Raw genomic sequence first — 18,104 nt, 5'->3', positions numbered from 1 at the left:
ATTTTACTTACGAATTTACGTCCTCTAGTTTCTTGAGTAGGCGCTCATTCTCTCGACAGACGAGTTCCTGGTCTCTGATCAGCAGTTCTCGCGTAGTGAAGAGTTCCGAATTTTCTCGTCGCAATGCCTCATTTTCGGTCATGTAATGACGCACCAGTTCCGACAACTCTGACGGCTCAAGCTCTGCCACCTTTTCTAAATCCACAGCTGGGGGAGTCTTCAGAGCTATCCTTCCTGTACATATCAGGAGAGAATATATTAGCAATATACAAATGGTTAGAGGAAAACTTGAATTGACTGGAATGCATTATTTCATAATAAGATGTTTATTATAAAGTATAAATATGAAAGTCATCAAATATTTGATATTAAATATATGACTGTTGCAACAGACTGAAGAAGCTTTTAATTTCCTTTTTTATTGCATCCGTTTACGCTTGAGGATTGGTTTCTGCCCCAGACTCAGTGAGGGATCTACCTCTACCACCTCAAAGGCAAGAATACATGGCACTGCTGCTACGCTAGACACCAGGCGGGACATGTCCGGCCGGTATATGATTGCTATGCCAAAAATCTATCGCGTATACTCATATTTCCCATATTAATACGTTTACTTTACAAGAAAATAAATAGGGAAACTTTATTTCCGGATGGCCTACGTAGTTTTATAATTAGGAAAACGTGACGTAATTCACACAAAGTACGCAGTTTTTATCATGTTCCTGCCTCCGATTGTCCTCTGATTTTAATCGCGTCTGGTTAATTCAAGTACAAGCTAAAGATGAAACTATGCACCCTAATGTTGTCTTTTCTGACTGATATTGAGTGATACTTCTTTCTTTGTTTCTTATTTCTTTATTGGTAGTTAATTTCCTCATTTTCCGATTCCGAGCATAAAATGTCTACATTTTCGCTTTTAGAAATATGGTAACCTTAAGCTAAGCTAAAGTTTTCATTCCCCTCCCTGATGAGGAGGGGTGGGCCACATACAAGATAACGCCTTCTCTCTGGCCAGGAGATTCGGTGGATTTGGGTGGTTTGATGGAGTACGATGATAGGTAGGGTGATTTGAAATGGGGGAGGATGGGGGGGATTCCTGACCTCTTGGCTAAGTGTTTTATTGAACTTCTAGTAACTAAATTTTGATGAAAGTTTGTTTGCTCATTGTCCTCGAAATAGCGCTTTGAGTTGGTCCTCCTTTGCCTAGGGATCTGTCAGAGAATCCTCCTTTCACTCACCTGTTAACAATGGATTTCCGGTCCCATCAACTTCGGCTACACCCTGGCCCGGGTTACTGACGAGGGCCTCCCCATTCAGGTGCAGGGCTGACCTAAGATGATCGTTCTCATTCTGCAGAGCACTCACTTCTCGCTTCAGGCTCAGAATGAGAGCTTCCCTTGGATCCTACAATAGGAAAGAAAAGAAATACAGTAAAATCTGTCTTAAATCGACCCTATAGTAAGCTGAAATTTGCCTTTTAACAGAAAATTACCCCAGTCCCTTGACTTGGGCGTAAAATGCAATGCAAATCACTCTCGATTAAGCGGGCATTGTCGAACGCAGAGACAGAAACCAAAATATGCCCTTAGACGGAAAACTTCCATTCCTAGTGAATTGTTACCTTATCAGCTGCTGAATATTGTTGTTCACCTTCGCTGAACAGCACTAAAACAATTGGCACAAAACTCAATCAGGATGTAATCCCCCCCCCCCCAAGAGGATCCATACGATCTGCTAGCGCTCACTGTCCACTTGTCCTAAGAAATCACCACAATTAAAAGTACACAAGTCATGACAACTACTTTTTTTTTTCTCGCGAACAGGAGGCAACACGGAAAATCTAAACTATGCATTTGGAAATATAGGGCATGTACTTATGCATAGTGCCTGAAGACAAGTTCTGACTTCAGGAGATTCTCGTAGGAAAGTGACAGAGCACAGGCCATTGGTAAACATTGTTTTATTATGGTATAGACAGCAAACACACAAGACTACGTACAAAGGAGAGGTCTCCACTGGTTACAGACAGACCTTTGATATAATCACCCAAGGCTTCCACTGTGCGTTACCAGCGGTAGGGCAGGCGCTGAATACCATTCGCCGCATGTGTATCGCTAACGTGCGACACCTCTCTCCGAAATGCTGTTACGATGTCCTCTTTGTTAGCAAACCGTTGTCCACGTAATGGCTTCTTGATTTTGGGGATTGGATCATAGTCACATGGGCTCAGATCAGGCGAATAAGGCAGGTGTGGAAGAACCTCCCATCCCCACCGTTGTAAGCGACGCTCAACGATGGCTGCTGTGTGAGCTGTTGCGTTATCATGTAGGATTATGGCGTTGTCCAAACGATCTGGACGTTTGGTTCACACTGCACGGCATAACTGGTACAACAAAAAGGAATTGTAATAAACTGCATTGACAGTGTGCCCCTCACGCACTGGATGACACACAAGAACACCTTGAACATCGTATGCCAGGAACGTCTCCACCCACCTCGCCACTGTTCTATAGGGCATGGTATCCACACCTCATGCTTCTCGCAGCTCTGCATGGCATTGACGTGCATTTCTGCCGCGGAGAACTGCTATTCTAACATACGATCGTTGCTCCTGCTTGTTGACTTCCATTTTGTGACGCTCTCACTCACACACTGAACTTGGGGGCATGCTTAGCCCCACACTGTTGTTTACATACATCATCTAGTGGCATCATATGCAAGTGCATACCGTACGTTTCCAAATTCATATTTTAGATTTTCCGTGTTGTCTCCTGTTCGCGAGAAAAAAAAAATAGTTGCCATGACTTCTGACTCGACCTACGTATTACTACAGTTAGCAAGTTCGTGAACTGGCGCCTGGAGTGAAGACAGCCACGCAATACTACATAATCATACACAGCTACACATTGTCCCTCCTAACAGTCCCCGTTGGCCGTTATGTACGTCTTCCAAGTTCGCTGTTTCGATCCCAATTCAGTCCGGTGGTATTTGAAGGTGCTAAAATACCTCAGCTTCGTGTCGTTAGATTAACCGGCACGTACAATAACTCCCGAGGAACAAAATTCCGGCACATCGCCGTCTCCAAAATCCATAAAAGTAGTTAGTCGAATGTAAAACTATTATTATTGTTATTCGTTATACCCGAATGAACTTATTTAGGTGATGTTGCCGTTTTCCTCTACCGAAATCTCTTAATCTTTTCGCTGTGGCTTTTATAGCGATCTTTTGACCAGGTTTTGTTGATGGTAGTGCTTGGATGGTCTGCAAAGCTGTGATTGTCGATTAATTTTCTGAACTTAGATAACTCTAATATAATGTCATCTTCGATGCCTATTTCCTGAAGATCTTTTCCAACTTTGAGCAGCCAATTGTTTTTTACTTTCATTGATAGGGCAAGGTTCAGAATTATTTTGGTCAATCTCTGATTACTCATTCTGAGAATATGTCCGTAACATTTCCAACATCTTTTCCTAAATGTGTATGAGATTTTCTCTGAATGTTTGTGAAAGTCATGAGATTACCTTATCATCCAGATTCCTCCCGGACAGACTGGTCCAAACATTTTCCTTAGTACTTTTCTTTCTTTTTTTTTTACATCTTTATATTATTATTGTTACGGAGCTTTTCCGTGGTAGGTAGAGGTGAAAGAAGGTGCGGGTGTGAATAGGTCTCCAGCTACGAAAGCAAAATTAATTTAAAATTTAACAAGGTTATATTTTCTTTTCAAAAACAAGAAATAACAAGCATGGCAGGTACAAAGTAGCAAGTCAAAAAGGGTAGTTACAATATTTACAGGAATTGGGCTTCGCGCCCTGATTTTACACAGCTTGGGCAATCAGCTCAGTTTTACCCCAAACACGAGTTTTAACAGAGGGGCAGAAAACCCCATTCATACCTAGGAGCCCTTGCTCCAAATTACACAGAAAAGCCTCCACGAGGCATACAACACTTAATTTTCAAAAGAGCCACTCGCTCTCAAAATTTAAGCCTCTCCCAGGCCACACCAAACTCCACCTTCAAGTTGTCCTCACTGGACATAGACACAGGGGTACAATACCCAACCTACTGAGGTCTATTAAATGAAAAGGGGCAATTACATGACCTCTAAAATAACAATTTGAGAGGAGGCGATCTTGCACTCCTAATACACTTGTTTTTAAAAACCTAATCTGGCTCTAGGCCACTAATGCAAGGGCTAATCCCATACTACCGAGGTGACTTTAGAAAGAGCAATTTGTTTTAGATTAACGAAGAATAGGTTGAGAAAATAAGTTCACCTCAAGACAATGTGAGTGGGTGCTCGAGAGGGTTAGCACTCTCTATCCCAATATGCAGCTTAAAAGAGAATAGAAGAAAAGATCGTTACATTTTAGGAAAAGGTTACATGGAGGAATGCTTCGCACCCGCCCCGAGAGTTAAACTGCTGAGCTAGCAAAGAAAGAATTTATTAATCGGCCATTACCTTATTGATGACCGCTGCCGAGGAAAGAGGCGCTTCCCGCCTCCTGCTATGTACTTTATACACTGAAAGATGGAACAGAAGTGGCTCGGAGACCCTAAAATCAGCAGTTTATATCCTCTCGCGGAAGGTTCTAGGCGTTAGGGGAATGAACACACCCTCCCACAAACTTTTTATTGGCTCGGGTACAGAAACATATCCAAGTTGGGGGAAGATACATCGGATTGGTCGGAAATAACTCAAAGAAATTCAGGATTGGTTAAATGCAAAACAAGGGGAAAGAGAGGGGTATACAGCCAACTTAAACAATAACTGAAAAAAATTTAGCAAAGACAAACATTTGAAATAAAAATTTCTCCAACAAAATAGTTCTTTGACTTCGCACTAGGTTGCACTATTGTTGATCTTCAGTAGTGTCCTCTAGAAGAGAAAGTTCACACTTCTTACTTCAAGCGAAACAAAAACACATCAAAAATGACACAGTTCAAAAACTCAAAATTTTCCACGTGGTGACATCTTCTGAGAAGGTAAAGAATTAATAGCGTAGATAAAGTTCAGACTTCCTCCAGCAGAGGAGTTTCAACTGGCGCACATTTTAAATTAGCGGAGTGGAGGTGTACCTCCCGGTACAATTATTATTATTATTATTAGTATTGAAAACCTACAACCTGTTTTCCAGTCATTGACCGGGTCAGGGATGTAATGAATAAATCAGATACAGGCTATTAGTAAGATGGGGTCGCCTCTCCCAAAGTGATTTATCAATGACTGAAAGATGCTATGAAATGAGAATGCAGAGTGTTGCTGGAATGAAAGATGACAGGGAAAACCGGAGTACCTGGAGAAAAACCTGTCCCGCCTCCGCTTTGTCCAGCACAAATCTCACATGGAGTGACCGGGATTTGAACCACAGTATCCAGCGGTGAGAGGCCGACGCGCTGCCGTCTGAGCCACGGAGGCTATTATTAGTATTATTATTGCGAAGTGATTACTTAGGATCACGCTACAATTCATGTTTTCTTCCTCCAGTACTCCTTATGGGCACTAAGCTGTTTCTTCCGTTCATCCGTCCAGGTTGTTCTCGTCTTTGCAGTTATTTCCACTTGAAAACCTTCCAAATTTTGAATCATGCTCCGAAATGATTTCCTGTCTAACATCTGAACTTCCTGGATGTTGGACTTCTCTAGATCTTTACGAACTTCCTTAGTCCATGCCGTCGTTGTCTTCTTGTTCCACAGGTAGGCGAATAACTATTCGGTTAGTCTGTTTTTTGTCCATTCTTTACAAATGTCCGAGAAATGATAGCCACCTTTTTTTTTTTTTTTCATCGTCTATGACATTTTCTCCACATTTTGTAGACTTCACTGTTGTTCCGAAGTTTCCAGCCAGTTTTAGTCTGGATTGGGCCCAAGATTTTTCGTCGTATTCTCCAACTTGTAATTCATCGAGAGGCGTTCGCTGGTTTACAGGCACTCTGTTTTTACTACAGTGTTGTAATGCCTTATTTTGGGTATTATTATTATTATTATTATTATTATTATTATTATTATTATTATTATTATTATTCTTTGTCGTTGAGGCCTACTGAGGACCACGGGGCTCTTATCTACTCTTCGGTAAAGTTGTTTTCTTCTTCTTCCGATACTCCTTCATTTGCTGACTATGAGCCAGCTTTCTCTCCTCTGTCCACTTAGTTCCTGTACTCTTCTTACTTGTAAGGGACGTTGGGAAAACTCCGTGTCGAATGACTTGACGGAACAGTAGTCGGTCATGAGTTTGTCCCAGTGGGATATTTAGTTGTTCCATATCCGACTTAACTGACGTGATCCATTTGTTCTTAGAAGCCTTGCCTCTTCCTGTTACAGTGAATATCCTGTTGGTGAGTGTTTTGGAATCCAGACGGGCCAAGTGTCCATAAAAGGTCAGGCGCCTTTTCCTTATAGACGTGACGATGTCCTCCTGGTGTTCATACAGTTCATCATTATGGTGGATTCTGTAAGTGCCCCCTTCCTCTCTGACTGGTCCTAATATCCTCCTCAGGATCTTCCTCTCTTTTAACTCCAGCTTTCTGAGTGGGCCCTTCCTAGTTATTATTATTATTATTATTATTATTATTATTATTATTATTATTATTATTATTATTAAAATTTTGAATTTACAGCACTGCCAGCGGTCGTACCCATCGTTCACTTAGCTTCCTCTAGAGATCAGTGGTGTTGTCGTCCGACCCATGATTACGGGTTCTATCCCATCCAACAAAAGAGAACAATAAACCTGAAAGATTGCATTTTATTTCAGCAAACACAAAAACAAAACTGTATTACTGCTATAACAGCAGCCTTGCAGTGTCTTCCTACAAGGATGTAAACGGGAGTGAAATACCAGCACTTTGTTATCTGTATAATTAAGACAGGAGTATGAGGTGAGAAACGCATGGTTGTTCGTTTAACAGTACCGATCTGACGGAGCGAAGCCTAGCACACCTATCCCCCCGGTCCTCGCACCTATCGGACATACAGCATCAAGCCGTGTGAAGTTGGTCGAGGAGAGAGGGATGCAGAGTCTGGGCTGCAAGACCAGTCTGCGATGCCTTGCTCTCAGAAATACGTGTGACGTTTTTCTCATTGCCTTCAAGTTTTGTAAATGGAACAATGTGTCAGATGCTTACATTATAATGTGCTTTAGACTTCCATAATTCTCATTTGAGGTTTGGGCTTCACCTGTAGCCTTTGTAGCCCTCAGAATATGCCACTGCAGAAAACCGATGTCGGTGTCATAATGATGTATTTTATACAAGATGAGGAGTGAGGTAGTTCGTCATTCTTCCCTCACTGGGCAAGATGCGACCGGCTCTTTGAGTAACAGCTTGTGCAGCATACGGACGCACTAGTTGTGCCCTGAATGTCATTACTCAGCATCGCCCGTATCTCAGCAGGTTCTACAGGGTTTCTCATATAAACTAAGACAATCGAGCGGCGTCTTTTACTCTCCGATACGTAAGTTGCAGTCAGCAGCGGTGTTAAGAAGCTCGACCCCTCCCCCCGTGCAATAATTGAAAATGGCCCCCTCGTTTCCTGATAAGGGAAGTTACAAGTTTATTTCGTAGTACAGGGTTGTATAATATTACAACGAAGTACAACAACAACAACGCGACGATAATAACATAATTTAGTTTTGAAACCACACACACACACACACACACACACACACACGCACGCACGCACGCACGCACGCACGCACGCACGCACACACACACACACACACACACACACACACACACACAATTCCTATTCCAATTATAGTAACCAAAACACGCTGACCGTCACAACATTAGGAATTATTCTCGTTCCTAGGATCAAGCCTACTTAGCTACGCTGACTGCTGAGAGGTATAAACAGGCTAGAAACTTCAATTTAGAGATTAGATAAGAAGGCTGTCTTCGTTATCGCATCTTCGCTGACTACTGGGTTCTCAGAACTGGCTAATTACTTCAAAAGCCTTGTTGATTGTTGTGAGTGGCAGCAAGGGATGGTTATTATTGGAACAGATTGGGAAACTCACATTCTTTCACAAATAACTACCGTAATCCTATTGACGAGAGAAGCTCTGCACTACGACGGCCTAAGTTTGCAATAGCCCTCTGTAAAACAAATAATATTGTGTTGTGTGCTGTAGCTTTATCAATGTGTAAAATCATTCTGCAGCTAGTGAATTAAGAAACAGCCATGGGTCCATCACAAGCGATGGAGCCCCTCACCCCGCGGGGTCTCTGTGGTCCTTATCAACGCCACTAGTTGCAGTATGAGAGGCGCACGCGTAGTTCTTGGCCCTGCAAGCAGCCTGCACGTGTTCGACCTGGCAAGCATCAGTCGCCAGTCTGAATCTCAGCTGTTAACATGGTGAGACAATTATCATTGCAACACCGTATTTTCGTACGTAAACGTCCTGGTTTCATCTTAATGGTCTTGTGAACAGTTATAACTCTCGCTATTGGTGTACAAAAAATCCTAATGGTGTTTATGAATATAAATAAATAAATAAATAAATAAATAAATAAATAAATAAATAAATAAATAAATAAATAAATAAATCCTGATCTGCATTTAGGGCAGTCGCCCAGGTGGCATATTCCCTATCTGTTGTTTTCATAGCCTTTTCTTAAATGATCGCAAAGAAACTGGGAATGTTTTAAACATTTCCCTTGGTAAGTTATTCCAATCCCTAACTCCCCTTCCTATAAACGAATATTTGCCCCAATTTGTCCTCTTGAATTCCAACTTTATCTTCATATTGCGATCTTTCCTACTTTTAAAGACGCCACTCAAACTTATTCGTCTACTGATGTCCTCCCACGCCATACTGACAGCTCGGAACATACCACTTAATCGAGCAGCTCGTCTCCTTTCTCTCAATTCTTCCCAGCCCAAACTTTGCAACATTTTTGTAACGCTACTCTTTTGTCGGAAATCACCCAGAAGAAATCGAGCTGCTTTTCTTTGGATTTTTTCCAGTTCTGAAATCAAGTAATCCTGGTGAGGGTCCCATACACTGGAACCATACTCTAGTTGGGGTCTTACCAGAGACTTATATGCCCTCTCCTTTACATCCTTACTACAACCCCTAAACACTCTCATAACCATGTGCAGAGATCTGTACCCTTTATTAACAATCATATTTATGTGATTACCCCAATGAAGGTCTTTTCTTATATTAACACCTAGGTACTTACAATGATCCCCAAAAGGAACTTTCACCCCATCAACGCAGTAATTAAAACACATTATGATAGGAAGACTGATGTTTGGTGCGCTGTTAGTGCAAGACGAATAATTGGGCCTATTTTCTTCGAAACGGCAGTAAATTCAGAGAGGTACTAAGATGACCTTTTGACGCCGTTTTTCTATCAGTTAGCGGAAGAAGAAAAAACGCGTGGGTGGTTTCAACAAGATTCAGCCCCTGCTCATACAGCAGAAGATTCCCTTCTTAGAATCTCGGAAGCGTATGCAGACAGAGTGGTCAGTGTTGGTCTATTTTCACCTCGTTTTCCAGATCTAACAGCGTGTGATTTTTACTTGTGGGATAACCTGAAAGAAAAAGTGTATCGAACAAATCCTCACACACTGGGGGAACTGACAGAAAAAATTACGAATGAAATCAGAAACATTACAGTGGCAGCACTCAATTGCGTCAGCCAGAATGTGGTTACTGGGTACAATGCCCGCATAACTCACAAAGGACGACACTTCCAGCATCTTTTATAAGGTAAGATTTCATATAAGATTGTATACACGCTTAAAGCAGGGCGGCCGCACGCGACATAAGTTCGGCTGAGGCAGCTGCCGTAGCGCAGAGTACAGACACCGTGCGTTCGGTCTTAGTTTATATGAGAGACCCTGTATATTGTAACGACCATAAAGGAACCTGAGACTTCGGTGGAAGCTAGATATTACTCTGGTGTGTATCAAGATACAGATCCAAAAATACTTCGCCCATCAGGAAATAACCACAGGTGGATAAGACGTTATCACATTAAACACAAGAACCACCACCACTATTTATGGAGATGAGCAGATGCTTACCATCATAACGATGGGCTTTGTGCGGATCTTCTTGGCTCTGGCTGCATATCGAAGAGTGTTGACAGTTTCACTAATGTTGGACCTTGCCGGCGAGATACAAGCAATCTGGAACAATAACATAAAAACATATAATGTACTCTCTGTTTGACGTGTGTTAAGTCATAATCTGATATAAAAACACAATCTTGTCACAACATTCTACAACAGCTCAGGCGATTGCCAGCATTCTGGAAGCCGCCCTTGAATATTTCTTTGAAGTGATGGGTGAGTCAGGCCGGGAACCTCCCAGCCAACCTGAGTGCATGTGACGGCCTCTTCTTTTGTACTTTTCGTCTGTCGTCTCCGTCGCGTAAATAGAAAATTCCTGTTCTGGTGGCACCCCAAAGATACTAGAACTTCTCCACCATGTATATTAAAGCAGGCTCGCCGAGAACAAAGAGTAAAGTTAGTCCAGAGTTGAGTTGTTGAGTTATGCTGTGTTGTTGTCTTGTCGAGCTGATGTGTGTGAGTAGTTCAGTGTGTGTGGAGTAGTCGCTTGAGTCAAGTGTGCGAGTAATCGGCCTTGTCTGGAGTCTAGCCAAATGTATAGTAGTCATCGTGTGTTGTGATAACCAACAGATCTGTGTTCGAATATCATCTAGTAATAATCAACCTACCATGAGAGTCACTCCATTTCCTGCCAGGCTGTCTGCAAGCAGTTTGGTCAACTTGCTGTCTCTGTAAGGAATGTGTCCTCCTTTCTTCCGACTGTCACTCAGCGAGGCGATGCAGTAACCTGCAACCAGATAGACATTATATCTACATAAATCATTGCTTTTGCGTATGCACACAAACTACCGGCTCTCATCATCAACACATGGTATACCACTTTGATACTGTACTTCTTTAAGAACTGACATTAACACTTGCTTTTAGAGACACTTTTGCTTACTCTCTCCCTCTCTCTCTCTCTCTCTCTCTCTCTCTCTCTCTCTCTCTCTCTCTCTGTCTCTCTGTAGGTCTATGGATCCAAACTAGGTCATACATTACCGAAATTTGCTATGAGATATAAAATAATCAAGTACTGTACATGCACTAGATCAGTACACTAACACAAGAGTTGTACAAGGAATGTTAGCAATTCTACTACTGTACATCAGTGCTTCGTTCATCAAAAATCGGTCGCTATTAATACACTAATTAATGATCTGTATCTACCTTTGTGACATGATGCAAATAAATGAATAGTTAATGTACCGGGCGGTACAGCTCCACGCCGCGAATTCAAATATTGCGCCAGTTGAAATCCCTCTACAGGAGGAAGCCTGAACTTTAACAATCTGTATGAGATCAAAAGTTTCTCGGAAGATGTCTCTACTGTAAAATTTGAAGTGTTCTGAATTATGTCTGTTTCGATTTGTATTTGTTTGCTCTGTAGTAAGAAGTGTGAACATTCTCTTCTAGATGGCACTACGTAAGAACTACAATTGTGCACCCTAGTGCGAAGTGAAGGAACTTTTTTTTGAAGAACTTTGGTATTCATAAGTTTGTTCTTTGTTAAATTTCTTTCAGTCATTTTTTGGGTTGGCAGTATAACCCTTCTCTTTCCGCCAGTTTTGACTTTGACCAATGGGTAATTTCTGTAATTAATTTTCCTCCAATCATTGCTTTCTTCCTCAGGTTTCCATGTGTAATTCCTTGTCTACCAATAAAGTTGAAAGGGTGTGTCTTTTTCATTCTTGAAAAGTCTCGAATTTTCCACGAGGGTATAAAAACTGCTGATTTTTTGGTCTCGGGGCCACTTCAGTAACATCTTTCGCAGTGTGTGAACATATATAGCAGGGGGCGGGAAGCGCCTCTTTCTCCAAGCAGCTGTTCATCTACAAGGTAATGGCCTGTTAACATCTTTATGTCTTGCTAGCTCAGCAGTTTTAACCTGCGGGGGAAGGTTCGAATCCTTTTTAATGTAAACCTTACTGCATTCATGTAAATTAGCCGCAAGTTGAGATAGAGAGTGCTTAACCCTCTCGAACTCCCCTTCATTTTGAATTTGAGGTGACTATGTGTTCGTAACCATTTTTCTCTTCCTTCTTAAAGTCTTAAATTTATTTGCCAACTAGTCACCTCCCTAGTATGGGATTAGCCCCTGTATAACTGGCCGAGTGCCGCCTAGGTTTTAGAAGTTTCATGTAGGAGTGTAAGCTACGCCTCCAGTCAACTTGTTTTTTGGGCCATTTAATTAACCCAGTGTTTGTTTTCTTCATGTGAAGGCCCGGTAGGTTGGGTACAAGATACCCCTGTTTCACGGTATGTGTGCCTTAAGGGCAGTGAGGAATAAAGGTTGTTTTAGCCTTTGACAGGCTGGTAAAATTGAGAGCGGGTCTGCTCTTTTCATCTTAACATTGTAATTAGGAGCAAGTGCTCCTTGTACTTAGGGGTTTTCTGCCCTGTAACTATTGTGGTGGTGAGCTGAGGGCTCATAAATTAATCTTGGGGCTCTGTAAATTCTTAAATTGTTAACTTGCTACTTGGTACCTGTTACATCTTTGTTATTTGTTGTCATTTGTTGATTTTGAAAAGAAAATATAACCTTTGTTAATGTTTTAAATTAACTTTAATTTCTTAAGTTGAGACCTATTCCCGCCCGCACCTTCCTTCACCTCTAACTACCACGGATAACTCCGTAACAGTTAACAATTTGAGTTTCATTGACTGAAAGACATATTTATAACCATTTACGACAGTTTGATTTTCCCAAAGCAAAAATGACATTTTTTTTCCCACGTTAATGCGCTTATTATCATGGTGGTTCCATCTTGTAAAATATAGCCTCTATGTCTGAAGAAAGTAAGAAACATGGTCAATTATTTCATCCTTTTGGAAGATTTATTTATTTATTTATTTATTTATTTATTTATTTATTTATTTATTTATTTATTTATTTATTTATTTATTTATCGTACGGCTTTCAGTGCCGGGAGTGTCCGAGGACACGTTCTGCTCACTTGGTGCAGGTGTTTCTATTTGACTCCCATGGGTGACTTGCGCGACTGGATGTTGTATGATTATGATAATGAGGTAGGGAGAGAGTGAATTCTGGTGTCGGCATGTAGCCTACTTCTGTCGAATAACACCAAGCGGTCTACTCAAAGCTTAACGTTTCCATCCAACAGGGGATGAATTACCATCAACAGCGTCAGGTGCCCTCACTCCTGATGAACACTGTGGAGAGGTTTGGAATTGGATCCAGGCCTTTGGCACGCAATCTAGTGATTAGACATTGTATACCAGCACCTCTCCTACCCTGCCACCCAACATTCCGATGGGGATTTTTTTCGACCAACGGGACTCGAACCAGCTAACCGCGGTGTCACTTGGCGCCTTAACGATCCTAGGCGGGTCTTTAGGGAGAAAACGTGTTTCTTAGAAAGTACGTCAAACAACAGTTTGAAATCACTACTCATACGACAGAAAATCCCTGGTAAGTCCCTAGTCTGATGGCTGTAAGTCATTGGAAAAATAAATAAATAAATAAATGGATGGATGGATGGATGGATGGATGGATGGATGGATGGATGGATGGATGGACGGACGGACGGACGGACGGACGGATGGATGGTCAATGTTACCTAGCAACCGTGCAGGCTGTGATGCAAAGTATGGATGGATGGTCAGACATTGTTACCTGGCAACCGTGCAGGCTGTGATGCAAAGTATGGATGGATGGTCAGTCAATATTACCTAGCAACTATGCAGGCTGTGATGCAAAGTATGGATGGATGGTCAGACATTGTTACCTAGCAACCGTGCGGGCTATGTCTTATGGCTGGTTGCCATCTGAAAATTTGCAGCCCTTGAAGGATGGCTACGGCCAAGAGACGTATTTATGATCATTTGATATTCTGAAGGAGTTTGGAATGGTAATTAGTAAAAAGAAAACTGTAGTCATGCACTGCGGAAGAGAGAAAAAGGGAAGCGAAGTGAACATAAACGGAGAACGGTTAGAGAATGTAGAACAGTTTACATATCTGGGTAGCATTATTAATGGAAGTAATGAAATCAAGCCTAAAATTAATATCAGACTAATTAAAGGTACAACAACATTTTATCAGCAAGTGAGAGAGCTTTTATGGGATAACAAAGTACCCAAGAGAACAAAATTAACATTATATAAACAGTATTTCATACCAATTGTAACATACGGACTAGAAACGCTGGTAACTAATAAGAGAGAAGATAGTAAGATAAAAGCAGTAGAAATGATAATTTTAAGAACATCGGTTAAAAAGTCAAGAAGAGAGAGGATTCAAAATATTAAAATCAGAGAAGAGCTCAATACAGAACCGTAAGTACAGAAGATACAGAAAGCAAAGGCTGAGATGGTTCGGACATGTAAAAAGAATGTGAAAGGAACGGGAAACAGCAAGGGAATTGGAAAGAGAAGTTAAGGGAAAGATACCGCTTGGAAGACTGAGAAGAAGGTGGATGGATCAGATTTGGAAGGACATTAGAGAAGCTGGATTGGATGTGGCAGAAGTAATGGAGCAGAAAAAAAATGGAAGGACAGAAAGGGGTGGAGGAGGCTTGTTAACCACACCCGTGCGACTGGAGTGGGGCATTGATGATGATGTTAGAGCCCGGATTTTTATGCATTAATAGGTTAAAATGCAAACTTACTGAAGCGAGTAGCAAGTATAGTCTACCTTCACAACGATTAAGCTCTGGGGTTTGCATAAACATTAGGGGTACGGCCCATCATGACCCCTAAAATTTATGTTACTCTTGCTACATTATGGAAGAGCGGGTGGCTGAAACTTCCTACTAACCAAATTAGTTTGCAATCTAACCTGTTACTGCATAAAAATCCGCGCTGTAATGATGATGAAGATAATGATAATCGCATAGGGAAGAGAGTGGTTTCTTTTTACCTTTCTATATCGTTACACTTAAGACTTCGATTTATCAATATGGATAGATAAAACTTAAGTACGCAAGGTACAACTGTGATGTTTTAATGTTGAACACATTCTTAGCAGACAAAGTGGTGGCTCCCCATACTACGAAAAACGTAAAATTAAGCAATTTCTATAATTGTGTCGAAAGTTGAAGGACTAAAGGGCCCGGAAAGGTTTCACTTTGTGAGTCTTGGATAGCTCTATCAAACTAAAAGAACATATTTCGAAAATCACTTCCGGCCTAAATGCAGTTCCGGAAAAACATAAAATCGCTTGTTTCTTTACTCATTTTCTTTTTGATTAAAATCCTAGCCAAATTAACATATTTACATAATTATTTCTGTAATGTATTCCTTGGTTCAATACCCTCAGGCATTTGTTTTTAAATTTTTGAAAAATGTCCACACCGAATGTAGTTATAAGGGCTTAAGTGAAACTCTACATTGACTGACATTAGCACTCGTAGTGGTAGACCTCCTCTTATAACACCAGAAACCGGACCCCGCGGCGGGTGCACTTCGATAAATGCTGCAATTACACATGCTGATTTTTCAAAACTCACCTAAATTCTATTATGGAGACTAAATTTAACGTATTATCAACATCCGATACACGAGAATATAAATATATTCCAGCGACAGGGTCCGATACAGTTAAGTAACATCGAGCGTGGTCACGGTTTGGATGGGTGACCATCCAGGCTCGGCCCCTGCGGATGGTCCGCAAAAATTTAGATATCCTCCTAAAACAGCCATGGCACACAACGAATAATGTTGCGTTCTTACCATATTCACACTTACAGAAATCACAATACAGTAAATAATTTCACTATTATTATTATTATTATTATTATTATTATTATTATTTATTTTCTACAACAGGCCAGGTGAGGAGCGCAACATTGCGCACCGGTACTGGCACCGCACTAGGCACCCCCTCGGGGGTGACCAAACGGACATATGGGAAAAAAGGCAAACTGCTAATACACTGACTGACAGAGCAAATGCAACACCAAGAAGGAGTGGTCAGAACTTTATGCCAATTGCAGGGTAGACTGACGTCACTGAGGTATGCTCATGATGTGAAATGCGCCGCTGTGCTGCGCACGTAGCGAACGATAAATGGGACACGGCGTTGGCGAATGGCCCACTTCGTACCGTGATTTCTCAGCCGACAGTCATTGTAGAACGTGTTGTCGTGTGCCACAGGACACGTGTATAGCTAAGAATGCCAGGCCGCCGTCAACGGAGGCATTTCCAGCAGACAGACGACTTTACGAGGGGTATAGTGATCGGGCTGAGAAGGGCAGGTTGGTCGCTTCGTCAAATCGCAGCCGATACCCATAGGGATGTGTCCACGGTGCAGCGCCTGTGGCGAAGATGGTTGGCGCAGGGACATGTGGCACGTGCGAGGGGTCCAGGCGCAGCCCGAGTGACGTCAGCACGCGAGGATCGGCGCATCCGCCGCCAAGCGGTGGCAGCCCCGCACGCCACGTCAACCGCCATTCTTCAGCATGTGCAAGACACCCTGGCTGTTCCAATATCGACCAGAACAATTTCCCGTCGATTGGTTGAAGGAGGCCTGCACTCCCGGCGTCCGCTCAGAAGACTACCATTGACTCCACAGCATAGACGTGCACGCCTGGCATGGTGCCGGGCTAGAGCGACTTGGATGAGGGAATGGCGGAACGTCGTGTTCTCCGATGAGTCACGCTTCTGTTCTGTCAGTGATAGTCACCGCAGACGAGTGTGGCGTCGGCGTGGAGAAAGGTCAAATCCGGCAGTAAATGTGGAGCGCCCTACCGCTAGACAACGCGGCATCATGGTTTGGGGCGCTATTGCGTATGATTCCACGTCACCTCTAGTGCGTATTCAAGGCACGTTAAATGCCCACCGCTACGTGCAGCATGTGCTGCGGCCGGTAGCACTCCCGTACCTTCAGGGGCTGCCCAATGCTCTGTTTCAGCAGGATAATGCCCGCCCACACACTGCTCGCATCTCCCAACAGGCTCTACGAGGTGTACAGATGCTTCCGTGGCCAGCGTACTCTCCGGATCTCTCACCAATCGAACACGTGTGGGATCTCATTGGACGCCGTTTGCAAACTCTGCCCCAGCCTCGTACGGACGACCAAATGTGGCAAATGGTTGACAGAGAATGGAGAACCATCCCTCAGGACACTATCCGCACTCTTATTGACTCTGTACCTCGACGTGTTTCTGCGTGCATCGCCGCTCGCGGTGGTCCTACATCCTGAGTCGATGCCGTGCGCATTGTGTAACCTGCATATCGGTTTGAAATAAACATCAATTATTCGTCCGTGCCGTCTCTGTTTTTTCCCCAACTTTCATCCCTTTCGAACCACTCCTTCTTGGTGTTGCATTTGCTCTGTCAGTCAGTGTATAAACGACCAGGACCAGCTAACTATTATTAAGAAAAGGATTTTAATCGTTAGAATACATCAATAATATATCCTCATACTTTATTATATTTTATTCACCTCGGATGTTTTCAACATTGAGTTGCTTTCCTCAAGGGCGAGAACTGTGGATTTTTTTAACAAATACAAATCAGGCCAAATATTATTGAAATCGTGATTCTCCTGCTAAATTAGGCTATATTCCGACTTGCCATTGACAGTTAAAGGTAGGAAATGATAATGTTTTTACTCATCTTTGATGTAAGGAAATTCTACAGAAATTGAATTCAAATTAAGAAAATAACACAATATATTTTGCAAACAATTTGTGATCATTAAGGTCATCGCTTCACACCGTTTAATTACACAAGCTCATTGTCAGATTACGAGTGCAGCCGATGAAAGTAAGAGAAAGCTTACCTCTTCGCTTTCCACACGAATTTTGTCACCAACATGCTGTATGGAAATTTTTAACACTAAACATAACCTCTTGGAACTGTACAGTGCACCCATTTTCATTACACTACAGCTACAGGAGAAATGCGAAAGCAGCGCCACATGAAAATAGTATCTGGCCTAATGCTCCTTACGTAAGACGTTTGATGTGTACAAGTGGCGTGTTAGGTTAATGTATGTCGAGGGAATGGTGAACTGAACTCAGGGCATCTTACCAGCGGTTCCAAAGGTTACATCAAATTAATGATTTAAAATGTC

The 18,104-nt window shown here is 42.2% G+C and overlaps 1 protein-coding gene across 1 annotated transcript in view; it reads right to left on the bottom strand.

The window, feature by feature from the left end:
- Positions 1–18,104, bottom strand: part of LOC136881951 (kinesin-like protein KIF12) — a 385,645-nt gene that overhangs the window by 46,249 nt on the left and 321,292 nt on the right. Inside the window, exons 10-13 of the mRNA XM_067154417.2 lie at positions 10,695–10,813; positions 10,039–10,143; positions 1,239–1,404; positions 12–234 (exon numbers count right to left, since the gene is read on the bottom strand). Of these exons, the coding sequence (XP_067010518.2) occupies positions 12–234; positions 1,239–1,404; positions 10,039–10,143; positions 10,695–10,813 (613 nt within the window). The remainder of the gene's footprint in view (positions 1–11; positions 235–1,238; positions 1,405–10,038; positions 10,144–10,694; positions 10,814–18,104) is intronic.

This window comes from Anabrus simplex, chromosome 10 (assembly GCF_040414725.1).
Source record: "Anabrus simplex isolate iqAnaSimp1 chromosome 10, ASM4041472v1, whole genome shotgun sequence".
Taxonomy (NCBI): Eukaryota; Metazoa; Arthropoda; class Insecta; order Orthoptera; family Tettigoniidae; genus Anabrus; species Anabrus simplex.
Note: the sequence above shows the minus strand (reverse complement) of the source record. Positions and strands in the feature narration are given on the sequence as shown.